General features: G+C 38.1%; 1 protein-coding gene across 2 annotated transcripts in view; it reads left to right on the forward strand.

The window, feature by feature from the left end:
* Positions 1–217: 217 nt before the first annotated feature.
* The window catches only part of LOC137496911 (zinc finger protein OZF-like), a 137,839-nt gene continuing 113,415 nt past the window's right edge, over positions 218–24,641 (forward strand). For both annotated transcript variants that reach the window (XM_068226920.1, XM_068226924.1), the window contains exons 1-3: positions 218–346; positions 4,813–4,903; positions 16,925–17,005. Coding sequence is in view for 1 of the 2 variants with exons in the window: in XM_068226924.1 (XP_068083025.1) it covers positions 4,850–4,903; positions 16,925–17,005 (135 nt within the window). In the remaining variant the exon portion in view is untranslated. The remainder of the gene's footprint in view (positions 347–4,812; positions 4,904–16,924; positions 17,006–24,641) is intronic.

Genomic DNA, 24,641 nt, shown 5'->3' on the forward strand with positions numbered 1-24,641 from the left:
GGGCAACAGCGCGATCCTAGTAGCTGAATGGTGAACTAAGACGGCAGCCGTTTTCATTAGTGCATTTCAAGGCCTTGTATTATAGCGTAGGCAACGCTCTTCACACTCGTTTCATTCATACAGTATTGGAACTGGGTGTTAGTTCAATACCGAGCCCAATCAAATATCAAGAAGAAAAAGATTTCTTCACACTTGTCGATAAGCAAGCTGGGATAATTAATTATAGAGCAGTTTGCAGTGCGATGGTTACGTTGCTTCATTGCCGTTAAAAATTCAGCGCGTTTCCAGCCAAATTAGCGGTACAGTTGTTCAATCTCGAGTGAAAAACTGCATGACTTACTTGAGTGTGTGTATCATTGTGTAGAATATTTGTTTCCATTGCTTAACTGGTCGTTATGCATTGTTTCAACTTTTGATACAGTTGATGCTTCGCTTTAGGTACTCAGATGTGCGGCATATGCCTGGTCGTTTTCTGTGCCATAACCCAACTTCATGCTGGGTATAATTATTAAGTAAGCGATTAGTACCGAGGGTATATTCGTCTGGACAAAGAGGGTCGTAATAGTTATAATTGTCCAAATACGGCAATTACCTGTAAGCGTTTCGGTTTCGAAGTGGCGTTCTGTTGTTTACTACTGCATTTTGGTTACTTAAAACTCACTCAGTTATGATTAACTTGTAGGGCAGTTTTATCCCCGTAATTATGTTGTTTCTGTACGGCTCGTTTCATTAAAGAATTGTGTTTTTTTTTCACTTTTCTCTGCAAATAAAAACACCAATGTGCCAAACAATCTAAGCTGCCATATGCAGAAATTTCAATTTAACTGTATTTCGGTCGCTTGAACGCCAGTTTCTTCTACAAGTCAACATCATATGACATGAGGTAATGCGTTAAATTCCCACAGGTGTGTTTTTGACTTTTTATATTGTAAATATAGCCTCTACTAGATGTACTCCACACAACCCAATAACCTGAATGTCTATTTCAGATGTATTAAATACTATTCAAAACAGAATCTGTGGAATTGTAACATTAACCCTCAAATGGTCCATTTATACGACTGTTAATGTCAGACAATTTTCAGGATTTTTGTATACTTTCGGTAAAAAATTCTTAAAAATAGGTTTTAAAAGAAAAGCATGCATTGTAATACATTTTATTAAATCCTAATATCATAGGCTATTGATATAAACATATTTTTGTTTCGTACCTTTCATTATATATTTACAGCCATCCTGAGTTTCCAGAAAAGGGTTTCAAAATATTATTGTCAAAATGTTTGCACCCACACCAGACACTAAAATACTTGACTTAGGCGAGAAAGTCAAATCACAATATTGTTCACAATTACATGCACTTCAAGAAAACATAAACACTTTAGATGATATATACACAAATAAAGATATATATACATATGTACACAAGCACTAGAACGCCTCCGCAAAGTCACTCAGAGGAGCTACCAGAACTAGACTGCGCTCTCCTCTTTCTTGCTCTCCTTTTATGTTTCCAAAAGTGCTGTAAATTGTGGTAACACTCCCTGTGAACTGCACAGTTGCAACCCGGGCACCAATACCGGGTCCTTCCCCCTTTTTTTTTGTAGGTCCACAGATTATACATAAACGTTCTAGCTTTCCAGGAAGTTTGTCAAGCTTGTGTGCAGGGCCTCCATCTCCAGCAGGACCTGGTATTTGTGGAGAAATATTGTCAGTTGAAGTTGATAGACATTCAACAATACTAATAATGAAATCTCTTCTTGTTGTTGGCTTGTCAGTGTTCAAGCTGTACAGAACAAAAGCATTGAACAGTGCCAGGTCAATCAAATTGAAAAATATTTTCTTCCAGTTCTTGTGTGTATTTGTTGCAAGTTGTATGATAAACGCATTTGTCACTGACATCTACACCTCCCATATCCTGGTTATAGTGATTGATAAGTAGAGGCTTCACTCCCTCCAACACTCTCTTACTTTGTACCTATCCATCTTCTGCATGGCAGGCAGTTGTTAGGAGGAAGACCGGTTTTCTTCCTGCTCTTTGCTTGTATTTCACCAGCAAAAGCTCCCCTTGCCTGAAATAAACACTCTCTCTAGGCTGAATTACTGCTGTTTTTATCTGTCCTGGAAGATGTTTGGAATTTTTATATATAGTACCAATCAAGTATGTGTTCCGTGCTAGCAGACTCTTCGCAAGGGGCACTTTGGTATAAAATTGGTCTGTATAAAGGTGATGGCCTTTATCCAGTAAGTTGCTCTTCTCCATTACTTCCATGACAACACGTTCAGTAAATAACGTATTTGGATCACCAGGTCGTACAGGTAAATAATCCGTGCCACTATATAGTTCCACATGCAGTACATAGTTAGTTTTACTGTCACAAGACTCAAACTTTTTCAATCCATAAGGCTTTTTTTTTTCTTTGGGAGGTACTGTTTGAAGGCACACCGATAAGTGATTCATCAATACACACGCTCTGATAAGGTACAAAATGCCTAGTAAAAGCTGAATTCAGTATGTCTAACAAGTACCTAAATTTTAGCCAGGGATCGTAACGAGGTGCACCTCGACCGACAGGATTTGCAGAAGACAGATGAAGATAGGAACTAATGAGAAAAGACTTGTTTGCAGGCATCACAGAACTAAAAAATGGATCATGCTGTGACCCCCTCACATCCCAATAATGTCTTACATTTTTTTTTTAAAATAATGCCCATGTTTATTATCAAACCAATAAATTTTCTCACATCTGCCACAGTTAGAGGTACCCATCTTTTCAACCTGGCATGGGGTTTCTGGTTCTGATTAGCTGAGATTTTTCTGTCAGCATAGGCATTTGTCTCTCTGGTAAGTACTTGCCAAAAGGCTGTAGTCAGAAATAAATTTAAATAATTCAAAGGGGCACTATTTCTCGGGGGACAGTTTCTGATGCCAGGGTTCCTGACAGTAAAGTTGGCTTCAATGTTTTTAGGGGGCTCTTGTGGGTAGACTCTAACCCACGGATTTTGCGGTAAAATATTCCTAGGCCTAGGCGTATTATCGTAATCACTGTCTGAATTCTCATTATTGTCTGAAATATCATTATTACCTCCTAATTCATCTTCATCAGGGACAAAATCCGCATCGCCACGTGAACTGGATGAGAAGTCCGTCAATGATCTGTCACTCATAACACCAGTGTCAATGTCACTGTCAGCGTCATTATCACTCATATCACTCACGTCACTCATTGTTTCATCCAAGATCTTCCGAATGGGACTTGAACCTAAATTACTAGCCATTTCAGCAAAATAACTGATAAAAACAACGCGTACAACAGAACTACTCCGTCACGCGGCAAGGCGCCAAACTGTACTGAGCAATCAAGGTAACGAGCCTAGCGACTGAATTTTAAAACTGTGCAGTTCATTTAAACGGCAGTCTACCACCTAGCAACTAGAGTCAAAAGAGAGACTGTAATCTGCTGTTTAAAATGATACTACATAGAGCACATTTGTGGGTTACTATGCATAACGAGAGCGTGCCTAATGAACGGCTGCAAAACAGTTGATGTATCGTCGTTGACCACAACGACGTGTACGAAAAGGGCGATACATCGTCGTTTAACCATTTGAGGGTTAATTGTATTAATGTATTAATTAAAGGTATTAATTGTTGTTTGCATCAGTAGTCCTTTGACTCGTTTGATGCAGCACACCTTACCACCCTATCCCCTGGTAACCTTTTCCTTTCTAAGTAACTACTACACCAACTCTAATCTTTTTGTCATATTCATGCCTTGCTCTACCCCTGCTGTTCTTACCATCTACACTTCCCTCAAAACCTAACTGAAAAATTCCTGGGTGTCCTCTCATTCTCTCTCTTCTTCTCATTAAATGTAACCAAATTAATTTCCTTTCATCAATTCGATTCATTATCTCATTATTTGTGATTCAATCTACCCATCTCACCTTCAGCAGTCTTCTGTTACACCACATCATATGATTATATAGGTTCTTAATATCCGTTGTGTAAACTGTCCATTTTCAAACTTGTATGATACACATCAAATTTGCTTAATTCTTTTCTTTTAACCATGTGCAGTCCTCTGTAAGAGGTAGATAAACTCAGGATTGTCTGTGGTTTTGCCATGGCCAGGCAAGTCTTTTTGTCACATTACTCAGCAAATACACAGTATCTCAACTGGTAATGCTCCAGACAAACTCACTACCATAGTTTCAGTTGGATCTGTTATCTAGCATATATTAAATGTTGTTGCTAGAAAGTATAATGTTACCAAAATGTGTCAAAAGTCAAATGGATCATTCAGGTCAGAAATAAAGTGATAGCGAATATGGTTGATAAGAGGAGAAAAATTTGGTACAAGTTGACATTTAGAAAGAAAGAAAGGATTCATAGGATGCATGTTGAGAAACCCAGAAATCAATCAGCTGATTTCAAAGGGAAGTGTATGGGGTAGGAATTTGGTTGGGCATTGGTACATATTAGAACAGATGGGGGATGTAATAGTTACATAGAAAAGATTAGGTAAGCACAGGATACTGTGGCGTGAAGGTCTGTATGAAACCAGTCTATGTACCTGGAAGATAGCTCACAATATGGGGATATGGAGATCTGTATCAAACTAGTCTACAGACATTGAGTGGCCACTGGCTTCTCACCAAGTTGCCCATGATTCAGTCCCAGCCAGTGCATGTGAGGTGTTTGAAATAAAATCCAAATGCCTGTGGTTTGAATTCCATGCAGTCGTACATGGTTGGTCTGTACACTTTGACTCCAAAAATAATAATATATGTATTTTATTTTTCTTGTTTCAGTAGACAATTCATGTAAATACTTCTGCTGCTGTTTGAAATGGACCAGAAAATTGAGATTAAGGAGGAAGCAGTCTGGCGTGAAGGACATTTTGTAAGTATAATTCCAGGTTACTTTGTAGTGACTGGAATTCAATTCATGTTCAAAAATTTGTATTAAAGGAATTAGTCGTAGTATTGGAAATGAAATCTCATAGTGTACTACTCTTTTAGGTTGTGATTATACAGGGTTATTCCAAATGATTTATTGCATTCTAAAATCTAGAATTAATTTTCATTTTCAATAAAGTTCGGTACATAACCAGAAACATAAACTTGCCATCTTTTGAAGAGTACTTTAGTGGGTGTTTAATTGTGTCTCCTTTCATTGCATGACACATCTAGATGGCAGCCTGGTTTCATTCCTGTACAATGTAGCATGTCGCTGTCGATGGCCATCAGTTGAGCGGTGGTTGATGTAGTTTCTTGAGTCAGCAGTCCATAGATTGATGCAGCCTTCCATGCTGCCCTATCCTGTGGTAATCCTTTCATTTCTACGTAACTACTGTATCCTACGTCTGCTCTAATCTGCTTGTCATATTCTTATCTTGGTATACCCCTACCATTCATATCACCTACACTTCACTCGAAAAGTAACTGAACAAGTCCTGGTTGTCTTCAAATGTGTCCTATCATTATTCTTCTTCTTGTTTCGTATAGACCGAATGAGGACCACAGTATTCAACTATTACATTTGCGGTGAGTTTTGATGTTTGCCCTTTCTCTTGCTGTGTTCCTTTCTCTCCTTTGTCCAGAGAGTACCTGTTTTCCTTCTTCTTGCTTTGTCCTGGAACTTGTTTTGTTTAAACATCCTCCTGAGATGTCCAGTCTTGTATATCTCTTTCTGTTCCTCCCAGTTCCTGCAGATCTTTGTTTACTTCCATCAACCATGATGATTGGGTCTTCCTCTTTTGCCAGTAAACAAGCAACTGGTTGGTCAATCTGGCAGGATGCATCCTGTATACATGTCCATAAAATGCTAGGTGTGTCTTCCTGGCTACATGCATGATTTCTTCATGTTATTTATAGAGCTCTTGGTTGGATCCACTTTGTATTCATTCCCTTCCTTGACTGGTCCTAATATCTTCCTCAATTTTTTCTCTCCTGAGTTTTGAGCTTGTCTGTGTGTCCCTCCCTGTTGAATATTAGACATCCTAAGGATATAAGGCTTCGGGTGAATGGCTGACTTGTAGTGCTTCATTTTAAAGTTGTGGGAGAGACAATTTTTGTCATCGGCGTTCTTGGTCAGTTGGTATGCCAGTTGTAACTTATTAACTCTAGTTGATAATTTATTTATTTATTTATTTATTTATTTATTTATTTATTTATTTATCGATTTCTGATTTACATTTGTGGCGAAGTTAGAGCTCACAGCCCTCCCTTACACTTAACCACTATAAACAATAAAATTTAAAAATGTAAACATAGAAGTGAGACATAGGAATTCTAAAAGGAAATAATACTATGGACAGATAATTCTAAGACTAAGTTATTCCTACATATCAGTACCGCAACTTGTGTGACAATACTAATAATAATAATAATAATAATAATAAAAAATGAAGGAAACCCATTCACACAACATACACACAATGACTCACACAACTCAGTTTTATGATCCCAGGAAAAACTTTCAGCAGGCAGAATTGATTTTATGAGAGGAAGTAAGGTGCCAAATGTTCATTCTAGAAATTCGTTCGTATTAGTGGAATTTTAACTAGGGAACCAGAAGGGGTACTAATTTCATGGAATGAGGAAAGAAAACTAAAATTATAAGAGAGGTAAACTTGGTAAACAAGTGTCATTAGGTGAAAATTCCTTCATTCATATATGCGTAGCCATCCCAATGTTTTGAAATATGGTGTAACATGAACGTCATGTCGCAGTTGGAAGGCATATCGTATGCATGAGTTTTGTGCTCGCTGAAGTGTCAAAGCTTGTTCAGCATTTAGATTGACTAGTACCGTATCACAGTAGTCTAAAATTGGGAATAGTTGTGCTTGGATTAATTTTAATTGAAGTTTTTGAGGAAATTTTTTTTTTGGTGACGTTTCAGGGGATTTACTCAATTTGAATATAATGAGTTCTCACGTCGTTGGTACCTTAGTTAGGAGAAATAATTAATTGATGGTATGTCTATATCAAATGACCACAGCTAAGTTTACCGTGGATCGCCATTCTCTTCGACCTCACGTAAAGCGAAACCTAGTGTAAAATCTCCAGATTTTACTTGACAATCGGATACCCTGAGAAGAAATTGAGCTGTTGGGAAAAATGTCCAGTCAACGACTGTGTTCTAATTTGTCTGCTCCAAATCCGTGTTATGATTATGACTTATTGTCCCATAATTCTTCTCTCACTCCAGATTCTACTTTGTCTTCTGATCTGCCCTCTTACGTTACCTCTTCTCTGAAAATTAAACCATCTATTGATTACACAGCCTTCTTTCCTAATACCAAACCAAACCCCATGGCACTACAGTCCTTGAAGTGCCTTGGCCTACCAAGCGACCGCTGCTCAGCCCGAAGAACTGCAGATTATGAGGTGTCGTGTGGTCAGCACGACGAATCCTCTCGGCCGTTATTCTTGGCTTTCTAGACTGGGGCCGCTATCTCACCGTCAGATAGCTCCTCAATTCTAATCACGAAGGCTGAGTGGACCCCGAAGCAGCCCTCAGGTCCAGGTAAAAATCCCTGACCTGGCCGGAAATCGAACCCGGAGCCTCCGGGTAAGGGACAGGCACGCTACTCCTACACCACGGACCCGGTTCTTCTTTCCTAATACCAAACCAAATTTATGACAGTCACCTCATTCTCCTCTCAACCTTTTCATACCCACCTCTCAACCTGATCCCACACCACCATACACCCCTTCTCCACAATTTTTGTATGAATCTCCTACCCCATCTCCTACTTCTTCCCATTCACAAGCAATTAATTTTCATCTTATCAAGTAATGTGTAGATTCTATTCCCCAACTTAGTTCAATGCATCCGCTCGTAAATTTTTAAAAACAAATTTAGCCTCATTTTCTCATTTACTCTCTGTTTTGTACTCTAAAACTTCTGGTCATTTAAGTAACTTCCTTTTACAGAATATGTCTGATTTTCACGATTGGATGAAATTTCATTCATTTTACATAATTACTTTCATCGATATGAAATTCGCAAGCAATTAATTTCTTTCTTTTTGTGTCGTCATCAATGTCCAGAGGAATCAACTTATGATTTTTTAGATTCTCTTACTGGATTTGCTGACGTTCTGGCCATATCTGAACACCCTTAGGAACTTATTTCACTTGTTCGCTTTTATGCTGCTCCTCCCTTTTGCCAGTTAATTAATCCTTTCTCTCCTCCCACCTCTATTTCTCACCTTTATCACATAGCTGAAATGGATACTTTTAACTCTTACTGTAATGCCTCTTAATATCCTTCTACATTTGTTATTTCCCTCTCCCTTCCACTCCTCTCACACCTTCCCTCAATCCACCTACTACCACTCTTTCTTGTTTTTGCTGTCAAGGTCATGGCCACATCGCCCGTAATTGTTCTACTCCTCCTGTGGGAAACGCTCTCTCCCGCCGTACGTAGGCTGTTGGGATCTGCCATCTGTCTCTCCCTATGTCGCATTTTAGAACTGCTTATGTTTTTCTGTAGCCTTACTACAGAACGTCCCTTCCCTTGCCTTATTGGACTCGGGAGCTTCTATCTCACTCCTTGCATTCACACCTTCAATTACGTTTTTCTGTACTTCAGTATCTCGCCACCCTTTACATATTCTTGGTAAACATACAATTACTATAAAGATTTTTAAGTTGTCATGGACTTTTACTTTTTGCGTCGCACAAGATGTTCGTATACCTCTTATATTAGGGTATGATTTTTTTCTCACACACCGGTTTAACTCTTCATACTCGGAAATCTTCTATTTCTTTTCATTTTGATTCTGCGACTCAGATTCCTTTGATCAATCCTTCTGATTACCCTACTGTGCAACTTCTTGCTACCTCACATATTTATGCTACTACTTCTCAGCAGTTCGTCTTAAATTCTATACTTGCTCAATTTTCGGATGTTGTTATGGAACATCTTGGAACTGCTCATAATTATGAAACTCGTATTGGTCTCGTGGATATTTCCCGCGGCAGATCACCCCCTTACCATTCAAGTCCACCTCGTATGAAACTTTTACAGCAACATGTTTCTAAAATGCTTTCTGATGGTACTATCCCTTCTGCATCTAATTATGCCTCACCGGCTTTTCTTGTTAATAAGTCTAATCGTTCTATGTGTTTTGTTGTACATTAACTTCGTCTCAATAATGAGATTAAATATGATGCCTATCTTCTTCCCAAGATGCAAAATGCTTTTCAATATTTTTTTTTGCCAATGCTAAATATTTTTCCATATTTGATTGTAATTCTGCTTTTTATCACATTCCTTTAGATTCTGCCAGCTCTAAGCGTTCTCATGTTACTCATCTTACGGAAGTGCTTTCTCATCTTTGTACTGCGGGTCTTACCCACAACCCTTCTAAAATTTCCCTTTCTCAAACTTCTGTAAAATTTTTAGGGCATATTATTTCTTCACAGGATGTATCTGTTGATCCTGACCGTACTGCTGCTATTACTCAACTTTCTACCCCTAAAAATATTAAGCAATTGTGCACATTTTTAATAATGGTTTCTTTTTATAACCATTTTATTCCCAACTTTTCGCATATTGCTGAACTCCTGTATTACCTTAAGTGTAAAAATGTTAAATTTCTTTGGACACATACTCAACAACATGCTTTTCCAACCCTTAAATCTCTTCTTATTAAAGCTCCTATCCTGCAGTTGCCAGACTTTTCTTTACCTTTTGAAGTACACACCGACGCTTCTAATCATGCAATTTCTGGTGTTCTTAATCAGGTGGTTGTTGGCACCCCTTTGCCCATTCCCTATTTCAGTAGACTTCTTTCTTTTACTGAACACAATTATTCTATCTACGAACGTGAAACCTTAGCCTTGGTAACTATACTCAAACATTTTTCTGATTACCGTGATCAGAGAATTTATCGTAAAAACTGATAATCGTTCCCTCTCATGGCTTCTCCAAAATGCTCCCAAGATCGGCAAAACTGGTTGATGTTTATTGCGTCTTTCAAGGTTTAAATTTTCTCTTAAATTCATTTCCAGTATACAGAATTCTGTTGCTGATGCTTTATCTTGTTTTTTTACACCCCTTCTTCCGATATTTCTTTTTCCCCTCCTGATTCGCAGTCAATTACCATCCTTGATGCACCCTCATTGGATCATTTAATTTGTTCATTAATTGACTTCGCTTTATCGTTTCAGTCTTGCCAATCTCATCAACTTACGATGATTTTTGGATTCAGACGAAAACCTTGCTTTCTGATCCCTCATATCAAGGTCCTTTTTCGTTATCCAGAGGTCTTCTTCTTTTGAAGCTCATCCCTAAATCTTCTGCTAGAGTCGTTCCCTCTCTTCTTCAACCTGTGATACTTTCTTATTTTCACTCTTCTTCCATGGGAGGTCATTTTGGTTTTACCAGGACTTACGCTCGCATTGCCTCTCTTTATTGTTGGTCACAAATGAGTAAATGCATTCGTCAATATGTTTCCACTTGCGAACCTTGTCAGTTGGCGAAGCCTCTAAATACTAAATCTACGGGCTTACATTCTGTTTTTCCTCCTACTTAACCAGCTCAAACTTTCTTGTTGTTCTGGTTGGACCTCTTGTTTGCTTATCGGGTGGTAACACCTATATTTTCACCTTATTAAATGGGTTTTGTGAATATTTGGTTCTTGACACTTTACGCAAAATTTCTTCCCACATTATTATTAATCTTCTCTCTAACTCTGTATTTTTTCTTATTGGCCTACCCTCTAATTTGGTGTGTGATTATGCCTCCATTTTCACTTCTGAAGTTTTTTATATGTGTTTGCAATTAAGAAGTAAGAAAATTAATTCCTCTCCATATTAGCCCCAGGCTATCAATGTCGAACATTATCATCATAATCTTAAAATTGCTCTTTCACTCTTCCACAATTCCCACCCTGAGGATTGGGATATAAATCTCTCTGCCCTAGCCCTTGCTTTCAATTCTAGTATAAATTGTGCCACCCCCCAAACACCCGCTTAACTTTTTTGGGCCAGATCTTCACACTCCCTTATCTCTTAATTGGGATCTTCACACCCTTTTAGAATCCAATGTTTTAAATCTACTGAATCTCTTTGGACCGAAGCCCTTTCTAATCTTCGTACTGCTCAACTTATCTCTAAGAAAACACGACTCTCGTCATATATCGTCTACTTTTAAACTTGGTGATATGGTTTTTCGGTTTTCCCCCGTAATCACCCCCCTCCCCCCCAAAGCTCCTCCAGTTGTCAGTTCTGTGCTAATTTAGCCCCTCGGTGGATAGGCCCATTGCCTTATACTTAGGGGCGCGCAGCTGTGAGCTCGCATCCAGGAGATAGTGGGTTCGAATCCCACTGTCAGGAGCCCTGAAGATGGTTTTCCGTGGCTTCCCATTTTCACACCAGGCAAATGCCGGGGTTGTACCTTAATTAAGGTCATGGCCACTTCCTTCCCATTCCTAGGCCTTTCCTGTCCCATCGTCACCATAAGACCTATCTGTGTCGGTGCAACGTAAATCAAATAACAAAAAAAAAAGATAGGCCCATTTCATATTATTTCCTTGCCTAACCCTGCTAATGCTCTTTTGCAGTCCCCTTCTGATTCTCTTGATGTTAAACGTGTCCATCTCTCTCAACTTCAGAAATTAATTAACCTGTTTCCTTTTTTTCTTTCCTTTTTTTTTTCTCCTTCCCGTGCTCCCTTCGTTTTGTTTGTGATTCTAGGGAAACATTTTCTTCCTGGGGTAGTTATTCCCTTTGGTTCTCTTTGTCCTTGTGTTGTTTCTGTATTTTATCTTTTTCTATGGACTTTTTTTAACTGTCCTTTTTAAACATTTTCCTGCTCATGAAATGCTGCTCTCCACAACCCCGTTCCCACGCAGACTCCCCATGAGTGCATAGCCCTTGTTTTCTCTTTCTTACTTACTTTCACCTCGTGGAATTTATTTTTTATATAGGACACCGTTCCATAATCCTTTATTTATATAATGTATGTCACATATGTCTTTTTTCTATATTGTATAATATTATATTGTATTTTTTAATGTATGTATCACCTCTCTGCCTTTTGAACTCCTGCCTTTCATCTTGCATTTTTTCCCTGTTTTTTGGACCGGTCCATTCTCCTTATTCTCCCCTCCCCTTTTTCTCTTTCTCTCTTTACATTTTCTCTCTCCTTTATCATCATATTTCCCTCTTCGTTTGGGTACATCATCTCTCGTCTGTCTGCTTTCTTCTTCTAGTCTCAATCATTGCTCTTCCAAGTTGGTGCCCCTTGTGAAGATCGACACGGCATCGTCTCAACACCTTCATTGTCGCTTCGCTTTTCACCAGCATGTTGGAATATATTACGATCTCTCCACTACATATTCTTTATTATTTCTACCTTCCGTTGCCGCATTTTCATCGACTGCTCTGCTGCGACCTTTCACTCTCTACTGCTGTGCTCGCCCGCTTTCACCTACTCTGCTGAACATGTGACTGTGATGTCATCTCCCTCAAGGCGCTACGATCTTCACCTGCTATGCCGCACGTTCCCTTTCAACATGTATGGACAAGTGATTGTGCTGTGGTCATTCTGGAACATGCTGTCTTTCTTTTTCTGTATACATCTAGACTTTTCCATTGTGCTTTATATTCTGGGGCTCCATCCCTCAAAAATGAGTCTGTCTTTGTATCAAAGTGGTGAAGTAGCGAACTTCTGTGCCAATACCTGTAGACTGCGTGGTGAGCAAGTACTATGAACTTGTTATTTGGAATTTAAATTTTTCATTAGGCTGTCTGGCCTCTACCCACTTTTGCTCTTGCAGCTTACCGGCATTTAAACTTATGCTTGCAGACTCCTTTCTTCCTTTTTTTTTAAATACAGACTTTGCTTTGGACAATGAGAACTGTTATCTAAATACTTACATGGCCTGTTTGCGACATCTATTACTAATTCCGCACTTGTGAGACTTCTTTTATAAACACTGCCCGGCGAAGTGAATATTTCATATAGTTTTGATCCTTATTTCTATCCCCTTTTTGTATTTTTCTTCATCCTTACCCTGCAATCTTTGATTGGAGTTCTTTCGTTTTTAACTATACTCTTATTGCCTCTGGTTTTCACCGTTCATAATTCTTTTCTTGATGTTCCTTAAACCTTTGGATATTGTAAATGTGGCATAATTTGCTCGTTTTCTGATCTTTCCTTTTTGGTATTGTTGGGCAAAATTCTTATCTGGTGTTTCCTATCTGTGACACATGTTTATTTATTTTATGTGTTGACTGTTGTGGGTGTGCTAAGTACCAACTGATGAGACCAACTTAGCACACAGGGGTGAAACGCTGTCAGCCAGGGATGAGTTAGCTGGAAAATTTATAATGCCCAATACCAGACCAGTTCTATTGGTATTATAAAATTACTAATTCGGGACAAATATTTCAGGTTCCCTATGGGAATCAACATCTGTGTCATCTGATGGCCAAGCAGGCATCAATTTTTGGTAATTAGTAAAAATCTCTCAAAATGCATTGGCACTGCCAGTGGCTCCAAGTAGCCTACGCAGTGTCCTCTGTTGTATGCACTAGCCATGCGTCTGGGTGGGTGTGCTAAGTACCAACTGATGAGCACAATGTAGCACTCAGGGTGAAACGCTGGCAACTAGGAATTAGTTAGCTGGAAAATTTATAATGTCCAATAACGTACCATTTCTGTTGCTATTATAAATTTACTCATTTGGGACAAATATTTCAGGTTCCCTATGCGAATCAACATCTGTATCAACGATTATGTTGTTATTGTTTAAGTTAGATTTTAGTGTCATGATTTGTTTTGTGAGAGTGGGATTAGGTCATTCTTTCTTTCTGTTATGAAAGTTGGGTATTTCTTTTTGACTTCAGACCTGTTATAATTTTGTAAATCTGCCGTCTATTTATTTAAGTTAGATTCGACTTCTGCTACTACGGTGATCTCGTCTTCTATTTTTTGTGAATGAGGCCAATCAGATTTTGAACCTTTATTGAGTAGGTTCATCTGATTATCCGTGAAGTCTGTATCTGATAGATTGATTGTGGTGGGAATGTTTTTTTAGATCAGAATTAGGTTAGTTTGCCCTATTGTTAAGTTTGTTTTCCTTTAAGTGGAAGCGTTTGTTATCCAGGGTTTTCTGTTTCATGTCCAAAACATCAACAGGCTTTTCCGTTAAACAGTTTTGGATAGATATCCATTATAGAGGAGATAATAGTTGAGAAAATTCCAAGTGTGCACGTATAATTGCAAGTTTAGAAATGATTTCTTCCTGTAGAGTAACTTAATTCCACTTTTCAGCCAGATCTCATTTATTTTGTTCTGAGTATCAGCTACGTTTGGATTATATATGTTATTTCTTTCTATAGATATTAAAAATTTAGGTACTAACTTAGATTTTAAGCCTTCTTTCAAGAACCAAACATCTTAAAGACGTAGCTTTCTTACTAGATACCTTGAACATGTCAATGCTGCAAAAGTCAATAAACATTCTGCTATGAGTGTTCACATGAGAGAATCAGGCCACCACTTTACCACTACAGAGAAAGACTTCAAAAATCATCAAAAAAATAAATAGAAGAGGGAACATAACTGACAAAAATAGAAAATAAAATTTAAAAACTCCTTTACATGAACAATTGCCTAACCGGGCAAGTAGGTCGTGCGGTTAGAGGCGCGCGGCTGGGAGCCTGCATCCAGGAGATAGTGGGTTCGATTCCCACTGACGGCGGCTCTGAAGATGGTTTTCCCATGGTTTCCCATTTTCATATCTACGTTAATTAAGGCCACGGCCGCTTCCTTCCAACTCCTAGGCCTTTCCTGTCCCATCATCACCATAAGACCTATCTGGGTTGGTGTGACGTAAAGCAAGTAGCAAAAAAAAAGAATTGCCTAAAATTTTACAAACACTTAACCTAGAGAAAAGTGATTTTGCTAAAGTTTTTATCCCCAAAACAACCAGTATTCAAGTAACATTAATGAACACAACCCCTCTCTGTACCTCCTCTACACTCTCCCCTCCCAAAGCCACACCTACTAACATTACTCCGACCACCTCTACTCCCTCCCACCCAGCCCCTACCATCTCAGTCGTACAACACAAGGAGGAGACGCAGAAGAGCAGGCAGTTACTACACAACTTTAGTAGACAACACTAGACAGACAAGCAGTAATAAGAGGGGTAAGTGAAGTTTCCTTAGTGCACACTCAACTAGTAACACAACATTCGACACTCACACAAATCTTTTTTCTTGTTACAGACATGCCAACAAGTGATAGTCTATTTAAAAACTTGTAGCTACATTGTTTGTCGAATCACGTCCCTTTTAACTACGCTCCATTTTAATTCATTGCTTCAAAGCTTTGGTCATTGATGTCAACAAATACATAATCAACAACATTACCGGTGTCAAATGACTACAAAAGTTCAAACTTCTTAAAGACTAAAGTTCAACCTGTTACATGTTACAATCAACAAGATGACAAAATCTTAGAATTTCATTGACTCATCCTCAAAGGATAACAAACTTTTAGCCCGATCTCATGATTTAAACTTTAAATGTATATGACCTTATCATAAGTTCTTAAGTTTGAATCACAAGTCATTCTTCAAGACTTTAGACATAAATGTTTGTAAATATTTGAGAGCAGACTTATTCTACCATAATTATAAATGAATGTATAATTATCGTCCTTTCCAATATTAAGTTCTAGTTAATAAGGCACGCTACCAATGATTCTGCCTTCTGTGATATTAGTAAAGTAAGTTTAAGATTGTGAAATGTACAAATAGATTTTTAAGTCATTAGTTGTAAACATAAACCAGCCTTTGAGAGTTTAGATTGGCTGATGATGTGAGACATGTCCCACTTATATATTTATATTAGTGGTGAAACACTAAATGTAATAACCTTTTAATGTATTGAATAGGTGGTTTAAAATAAAACATTATTTATTGTATTAAACCGACTTTCAGTATGGATTAAAACTTGAGGTTAGTTACTTGTAATCTTCAGGGCTGATGACAGTGGGCTTCAAATCCACTATCTCCCAGATGCAAGCTCACATCTGCGCACCCCTAACCACACGGCCAACTTGCCCTTTCATTTCGAGTGTAACAGCCTGCCTAAATATTAGCAGGAAAGAGCTAGGGAGTTATATAAGTTTCTTATTTAGCATGCCATTCCTCTGGTTCATACATTTTCCGATACTACTGATCCCTAACACACTGGTTCATCATAGCATTCGAGCTATTCAATCCCTACTCTGAGGCACTGATTGGAATGAGCAGTGTGCATACTTAACAGAATAATGGCAGAGGAGTGTTCACGGCTGTCTGCAGCCTAGTCATTCCAGCTCTGAAACTTTACACTGTTAGATCGGCACTGTGGTACTGTTTTTTAAAAGTGAGAAAATGTGTGGCTTTTCATTTGATCGAGTATTTTATGTGATAACATTGCTTTTAATCGTTACTTTCGTACTGAGGTTTTTGTAATGACCTATGTTGACTTCAGATAGGAAAACCACAAATTCAGTCTTTCTGAGAATCACGTAGCGAAGTACGGGTACATCAGCTAGTAGTTCAGTATTTGTGAGATAAAAACATGACAGGTTTGGCCGTGTGTCAAGGTGATTGTGTGTAACAAAGTCGTTATAAGTATACTTATACTGTAATTACTGTCTGTGTAGCAAGAAATCCTGTCAGTTCTTTTCATAAACAAGGTTTTTCTGGTTGTAAAACTTGTTATGGTTTTGTCATATCTATCGTTATTGTGTACTGATGGCTGCTTGTAGAGGGAAGACTATAAAATGTCTTCTGCATGAGAGAACTTTCTCAAGGCATCTTGTCCAGATTGAACACGACCAATTTTTAAGATAGACCACCAGATGAGTCTGAAGAGTGTGTCTAATATATTTACTTTCCTGCAGGAAAATTTTGAACCTGAGTCAGCAGTGGCACGTGTAAAGGTAGAAACCATTCCAGAGTTGACAGAGCCAGGACCTTCACAGGTAAACACATTTGAATTAATTGATCAAACTGATAAGCTGCTGCATGATAATGGAAATTGTGAGAAAACTGGTGAACAGATATAAGAAAGTGACCCCTCATTTTAACACATCAATTTGAAGATCCTTGTAAAAATACTAATTTGCACATTTTCTTACCCAGTTTTTATAATTTTTCGAGCACTTCCCTTAAGTCCAGCATGGTGTGTGGTATAGTTGTAAGGCTCTCCACTATGTGATGTGTGCCACCTGGTTTTGTTGTTACTAGGAGTGTATCAGGAGAGTTGCCAGCTTCAAACACGGTGTGTTAGCATGATGTTATGACGTTAGCTCAAAGTTATTATAAGCTGTTGCTGGAAGTGGTGTTGGCTGTCACATCCCTGTATAAAAGTCAGTGCACTGGTAGTCCTTTTTGGGTATGGCCAATCTCATCTGAGAGCACTGAGCACAGGCAGTGTGAGCAACAAAAACTGCAGCATTTTTCCCCAGGTACCATAAAACTTTGATTTACTTAAGCAATATTTGCTACACAATCCACTAGTATTTCCTTACCTCTTGCTCATTATTCAGTTTAAAGTATTCAACATCAGTTGTGTTACCTAGCTGGTGACAATGATTTTTGACATGTCAAATCTGTATGGTCTGACACCATGGTTAGGTGGCTTGAGTCGTGTTTGTTAATAATGTCAATCACTATTATAATGTTATCTGTCACAGCAAGAGAAGAGGTGGTGTATAATTTCTAATTCCTAATCTGCATCCATCGCATGGAGATCTTCTTTATTTATTTATTTATTTACTTATTTGCTTTGTTTGTTTGCGAAGTTAGCACTCTTGGTCCTCTCTTACACTTAACCACAGCATTAATTTAAAATATCCTGGTAACCAATTACTGTTTATGATATAAGCCTTGAGCTGATTCTGTAGTGCTATTTGACAGAAGTAGACTGTATATTGGCTCTCCCTACCTGGTGTCTTACATAATTTTTACTCATTGACTCCTCTGATGAGGTTGGCGTTAGAAAGGGCATCTGGACATAAAAACTCACTGTGAAGATTTCTCTCTCTTCATTCCTAACTGTGTAAAGAAACAGGACAAGTGTTAGACACATATCCTCGGGTATCATCCTTTATCTTTCCTTAGTAAGGTTCAGTTGGTGAATTCAGCTGACCATTCTTCTATCGATGAAATGCTTAATTTCAGTTAACTACATTTAGGCCTTTCACCTTTATTAGAGCCCTTCTGTGAAAGCATTGTGTGTTGAATGAAAAAGTAAACGTCTGTATGCATTTCAGTGGTTGTCTTATGGTAGTTTTAAAGTACGGTACCTGAACAGATTCTTTTCAAATTCCATATTCTTTATAGTTAAACAACAATCAAAGAAATGACTGTTTGTTGACTGAATTTATATATGTTAGGCATGTCATCGTATGGAGAGTTTTGTTTGGATGAGAACCAGTGTAACAGAAACCTCTCTGGGAACTGAGCAGTGGGAAGGAGCAAACAAGTAATATGTCAGGTCATATCTATAATCATAGGAACGCGTAAATAACGTGACAATTCAGTGTAGGAAAACAGAAGAACAGAAAGGGAAGACAAGGTGTGGAGTTTGTCATTGTCGTTTCAAGTCCCACTTTTCTCTTGCCCTCTCTTCCTGTCATTATGTTTAACTTTCTTTATTTCTTTATTTTCCTCCAGATCTACAGTATTTGCTACCTTTGATCTATTAATGAAGAAAAATGACAACGCCCAACCTAGACAAGCTCTTTCAACTTAAATTCTACCTAAATACCAAACTATATGCTTACACAATCAAATAGCACTAACTGAACAAACAAACAAACCAAAATAATTTACCATAAAATAATCGGCTCATCTCCACTTACTGCACAGATACCAAACAAACCAACAAAACACAATAGTTACACTAACAAAATTTAAATGTAATGAAGTTAAATTAGATAAAATAGGCAATCAAACAAACAAAATAGAGGAAATAATTAATCTTCACCACGGCAGAATGGCCCCTGGCCAGCTCCTATTTGAGATCTGCCCGCCATGGTATTACATCACTATAAAACAAAATTTAAGCAACGGCAAGAAGAAAACATTAAGATGTCATAATATAATTGAAATAAAATAAAGCGGCAATCATCGGCAAACGGCATATGAAGGTTAAAGACTTTCCTATCTCTCCTGACTGGACACGCAAACCTTTGCACATTCTACTCCTCATACCATTCTCCCCGTTGACCTACAAAGGCTTGCTGATCCAGACTGAACATTTGTGTGCCTCATTCTGCTCACTACTCGGACTACTGCCCTGATACCACTTCACCTATCTCTTATCTTTCAAATAGATTTGTTTTAAAATGATATTTGTTCGTGGTGTTGACCTCTGCAGATCCTTTGCCACACTTACCGTATTTACTCGCCTATTAGACCTCTTTTTCTCCCACTTTTACAGCCAAAAATATTAAAAGGGGTCCAATGTGCGATAACCACATAATTTTGTGCAACGAATACATGACTTCTGGATTATAAAGAGCTATAAATTGTACGTGTAAACACTGTATACTATTATTTAACAAAGGCAGAATGTATGTAATTTATACTGGCTATTTTCGTCGGAAGGCAGATCTCTAAATGTAAAAAGAAAAAAAATGGTGAACACGACTTTTAGGCCTATGGTATATATAAAAGTCAGTTTTAGTTACTCATATCACGTCATTCGTTACATCTCATTAATTCCTCTGGTGAGGTTGACGTCAGGATGGGCATACGGCCGTAAAAGCTCGCTAAGAAGATTCGTCTCACTTCATACTCAATCCCGTAAAAGAAAGGGATAAGGGTATTGTGTTATCATATATTTCAATATAGATACAAAAGAACTTAATGGCCAGTCATTTGTCTCTGTCAGTTCAGCAGTAGGCCTACGACACAGTAAACCTGATCACTGCTTTCATTTGAATTATTGCCTTGTAAGTAATAAACCTCATTGTAGACCGTATTGGATATCAGATTATGAACTTTAAAATAAGAAAAATAGTTAACACCACCTTTCCATACTTAACTTTCCTCATATTTAGGAAATAAACATTACAACAGGCGTTGTGAGATGGGACATGTTTCGCTTAACTGTCGTCAGCATCATCAGCCAAAAATAAATCTTAACCTAAAGTTAGGTCAGGGCCCCTAACCTTGTGTCATTTAAAATATATGGTACCCTAAGAAACAACATTTACATTTAGGAAATCAAATAGGCTAAAAACTAGTGTGAAAAAAACATAAAATATTACAACATGGCTAAGAGAAAAACACATAATCATGTTGAAACAGAGGATAAAAACAGAAAGTACAATACAGAGCTGGTAGTGAAATAATTAAAATCATTAGGGTGTCATTGCTACCAGTCAATCAGAATGTTAAAACGTAAAACAAGAGTGAAAATATATAAGTGTTCATGGCTAAATTAGAAAAAAACACATAATCGTGTTTCTAGAGGTTAAAAACATAAGGTACAACACAGAGCTGGCAGTGTAATAATCAAACTCATAGCTGCCAGTCAGTTAATAAGAATGTTCATCATGACAAAAAAATGATTATATTCTTTTGAATGAAGAAATAATTAAATCACACTCTTGTATAGAATACGTGAGACGGGCAAGAGAAATCACATATTGTAGCAGACACGGAGTAGTAACACTTCAAACAGGAATTGATCACGCCTGAAGCCGCTTCATTTTTACAGGGAGTCCAAGATCGAAACAGAAAAAAATAAGATGCCAAGTGCGTGACTGAAATCTGAAAAAAGGAAAAAGATGTACTTGGGCCTTGAAATTAAGGTGTTCAAAATGGGAGTCTAAGATCGCTTACCTGTTATGTTGGATCAGCGTTGACCGGAGATATTAGCCGTTCAAGGGGGCCTGTTAAATGTATGCCCGTTGCTGCGTGTGTTGTATCTGTGAGCTTGCTTAGGCGGAGAGTAAGTTGGGATGGGAGGGATTGGCGCAACAATGAGAGTGCTGGAAGCTGGCGGCGGAGTTGTATTATGGGGAGGGGGTAAGGTCGAATCTGTTATGATGACCGGTGTGGTATTTAAAGGTTTATAATTGAAGATTTTTGTGAAATTGTAATGATTGATATTTAAATTTTTTTTTGCTTCTTGCTTTACGTCGCACTGGCACAGATAGGTCTTATGGCGACGATGGAACAGGGGAGGACTAGGAGTGGGAAGAAAGCGGCCATGGCCTTAATTAAGGTACAGCCCCAGCATTTGGCTGGTGTGAAAATGGGACACCACGGAAAACCATTTTCAGGGCTGCCGACAGTGGGGTTCAAACCGACTATCTCCTGAATACTGGATACTGGCTGCACTTAAGCGACTGCAGCTATCGAGCTCGGTATATATTAAAATTAGTGAGTAACTTGGGGACTAGTTCAATTAATGGGCTGTTGTTCTCTGGGATATCATAAAGTTTATTCATGAAATAAAGTCAGATTTCAACATCACCTCAGCACAGCAGTTATAATGAGTACTTCTGCTTGGGGGTGGAATTGGCCCCGATACATTGCGGGTCAAAATGTCTGCTTATGGTGCCACCATCTTCCGAGCCGGTCTTCAATATCTGGAAGGTCTCGAATATCTCGGAGGTCTGGATGGTCTAGGAGCAACCATAGTCTTGGTTGTACCATGGCACTGGGCATGAAATAGATCCTAAGTAACTGGTCTGCACAAATGAAATAATTGTAGTGGGCTGCAGTCATTCGATTTCACAGTGGGATTCACTAATGAACACAGTTATTGCTGAGGGCTTGAATTGAACTCAAAATTACATCTGTGACGTATCAGCCACAGAAAATAAATAAGTCACTTTATCAAAGTTAAATATGAGAACTTCGGCTGAATAGTGACGTAGAAAATAAAATATTCCACTTCCAAATTTTACACAGTTCAAGTTCGAATTAATTCTAGAAATAAATGAAACCAAAGAATTTGTTCTGGGATGAATTTAGTCCCGTTCACAATTAAATAAAGAAAACACTGTCCTTTTAGGAACCGTCCTGGGTTCAACACAAGAAATGTTAAGTGTACCAGTTTATTTAACCACAGTTCTAAGGCTATGTTCTATCGTGAATATGGTCACTTGGAAAATAAATCTTAAGTTCAATAGCACTGTTAAATTCAACTACTTGTGTCAGTAGCTTGTAACATAAACGCATAGTTTGTCGAAATGTTCTAACACCTTGGTAGAGTAACACTGTCACAAAGTTCAATCGCCTGTACAATTTGAAATACTGAATTACGTCTCGCGATTAGCACAGGTTTATCACTTGTCAGGATTAAATACAAAATTATGTACAGTTTTGAAGTGTCACGAACGACAATGTTTTCTCACTTTTAGCATTCAATGTTAAATCACTTTGTGAAGTTTAAACACTGTCATTCAAATCCGATCATCTCCTGTAATTTAAACATCAAATTACATTGAAGTACTGGATAGCTTAGTATCTTACTTGTTCGAATCACACTGTTCCTGTAAATAGTTAAACACCTTAACTGTTCACGTCTCAACTCGTACACAACTTCCATTACCACATGCAAGCGATGCTGTAATACTTCTAAGTTTTGTAGATGCGTTGTAGAATCAGAGTTCAATTGTACACGAACTTAAACTTCCATCGGAGATTCGAACTGGCGACTAACATCACGGCAACAGCATGACCAACAGCCGACCGACCGGCCTCGACTGTGGCACAAGGTAGACTGGCTTGACAAGCGAAATGCCTGCCGATTTATTCACTATCCCCTGGGAACTGTAATTGCTAATATCTGACGCAAATTTTAACGGATCTCTATCAAACTTGGAGATTATGACTATAAAAATTTAGGCTACACAGTGATGTGGTTTATTTCTTCATATTATTAATCCATCTGGAAGAAATTAACGATGAAAAAGAATGGAACATTCTGTCTGACGTAATACAACCTTGGCCATGTTACTATAGTAATTTAATATAACAGATTCCACCTTTTCAATACACAATTGTTGCACTATAGGTTATATTACAACATATTAGTTAAAATGGTACCATTTTCGACACGTATACAGTGTCATCGTCAGCCATAGAAAAAACTAAGCAAGTAAATAGGTTTGCATATAGCAACAAAATATACAGGTTAAATAAAATTCGTAAAATTGTCACATTTAAAATAGTTTATATAAAATGTCCACAGATATCTACACGTTTACGGCGTATTAGTCTTATACATTATCTAGAGTGTTTACTGTGGAATTTATACTTTGATATGATAAAAACCCTTGCGAACATGTTAAAATCTTGTTCATGATAATGTATTGAGAAATAGTCCAGTCACTGCTGGTTGTATAGTCTTCTTAATTTGAAGTTATGCTTTTGGTGTTAAAATGTACATGTGGGTCCTATTATATTGTGTAGGACTATAGTTCCTCGGTTCAATCGGGACGTAAAACCTTGTTGCAGCGTGCCGGAAAGCTTATAGTGTGGAGAGGATACAGTATCAAAAAGAAGATTTTAACGTGTTCGCAAGGGTTTGTATCATATCAAAGTATAAATTCCACAGTAAAAACTCCAGATAATGTATAAGACTAATACGCCAACAACGTATAGATATCTGTGGACATTTTATATGAACTATTTTAAACGTGACAATTTTTTGAATTTTATTTAACCTGTATATTTTGTTGCTATATGCAAACCTATTTACTTGCTTAGTTTTACCTATGGCTGATGATGACACTGTATACGTGTCAAAACCGGTACCATTTTAACTAATATGTTGTAATATAACCTATAGTGCAACAATTGTGTATTGAAAAAGTGGAATCTGTTATATTAAATTACTATTGTGATTCTCAGTTCAATACGGAACGGCCATGAAATTCATAACTTTAGACTTGGCCATGTTACTCAGTCGTCTCACTTCCCCTCCGCTCACAGCTGACATGTTCGCAGGGGAAGGGTGTTCGGCGGGTAGCATAACTCCTCATACATCGGGGACTTTTATTGAGAACCGTGTTACGGGTATAATATTGAGCCCAATTGGCTCATAACATTGTCTTAAAATATTATAAATTACAGAAAAGTATAAGGGAATGGACTACAGTTTCATTAGAGTTCAGATGTGTGGCGCAATTTCGCTTGTCCAAGCTTGGAGCTAAGTTCCACGTGTCAGGGCCATTTGATGTTGCAATAGGAAGTAATGGAATATTCCGTGAGGTGTGTGATCAAGGTACTCAGTTTTAAGTTGGCAGCATTTTCGAGTAGTGAATAGCAGCATAGTAAGTTTGAAGTGATGGGGGAAAATTAAAGATGGATGCCGTACGAATGACTTCCAAAATTAATGAAATCCACCAAGGGACAATGTGAAATCAATGTTAAACTCTCCCGTGGACGAGAATTAAAGACGGCATATTTCTAATGATTTATTGTAATAAATAAATGCAGGCATACATGACGGGATATTACTCCACTGTTGATGGGGTTCCCCGAGCTCCGTACCCGGAAGCTCGTGTGCAGGAAGAAGACGCATGCCGCTCTGAAGACTCACTCTGCTACGTGAATTTGAATGGCTCGGATGGAAAGCGCATGGTGATC

Source organism: Anabrus simplex, chromosome 3 (assembly GCF_040414725.1).
Source record: "Anabrus simplex isolate iqAnaSimp1 chromosome 3, ASM4041472v1, whole genome shotgun sequence".
Lineage (NCBI taxonomy): Eukaryota > Metazoa > Arthropoda > Insecta > Orthoptera > Tettigoniidae > Anabrus > Anabrus simplex.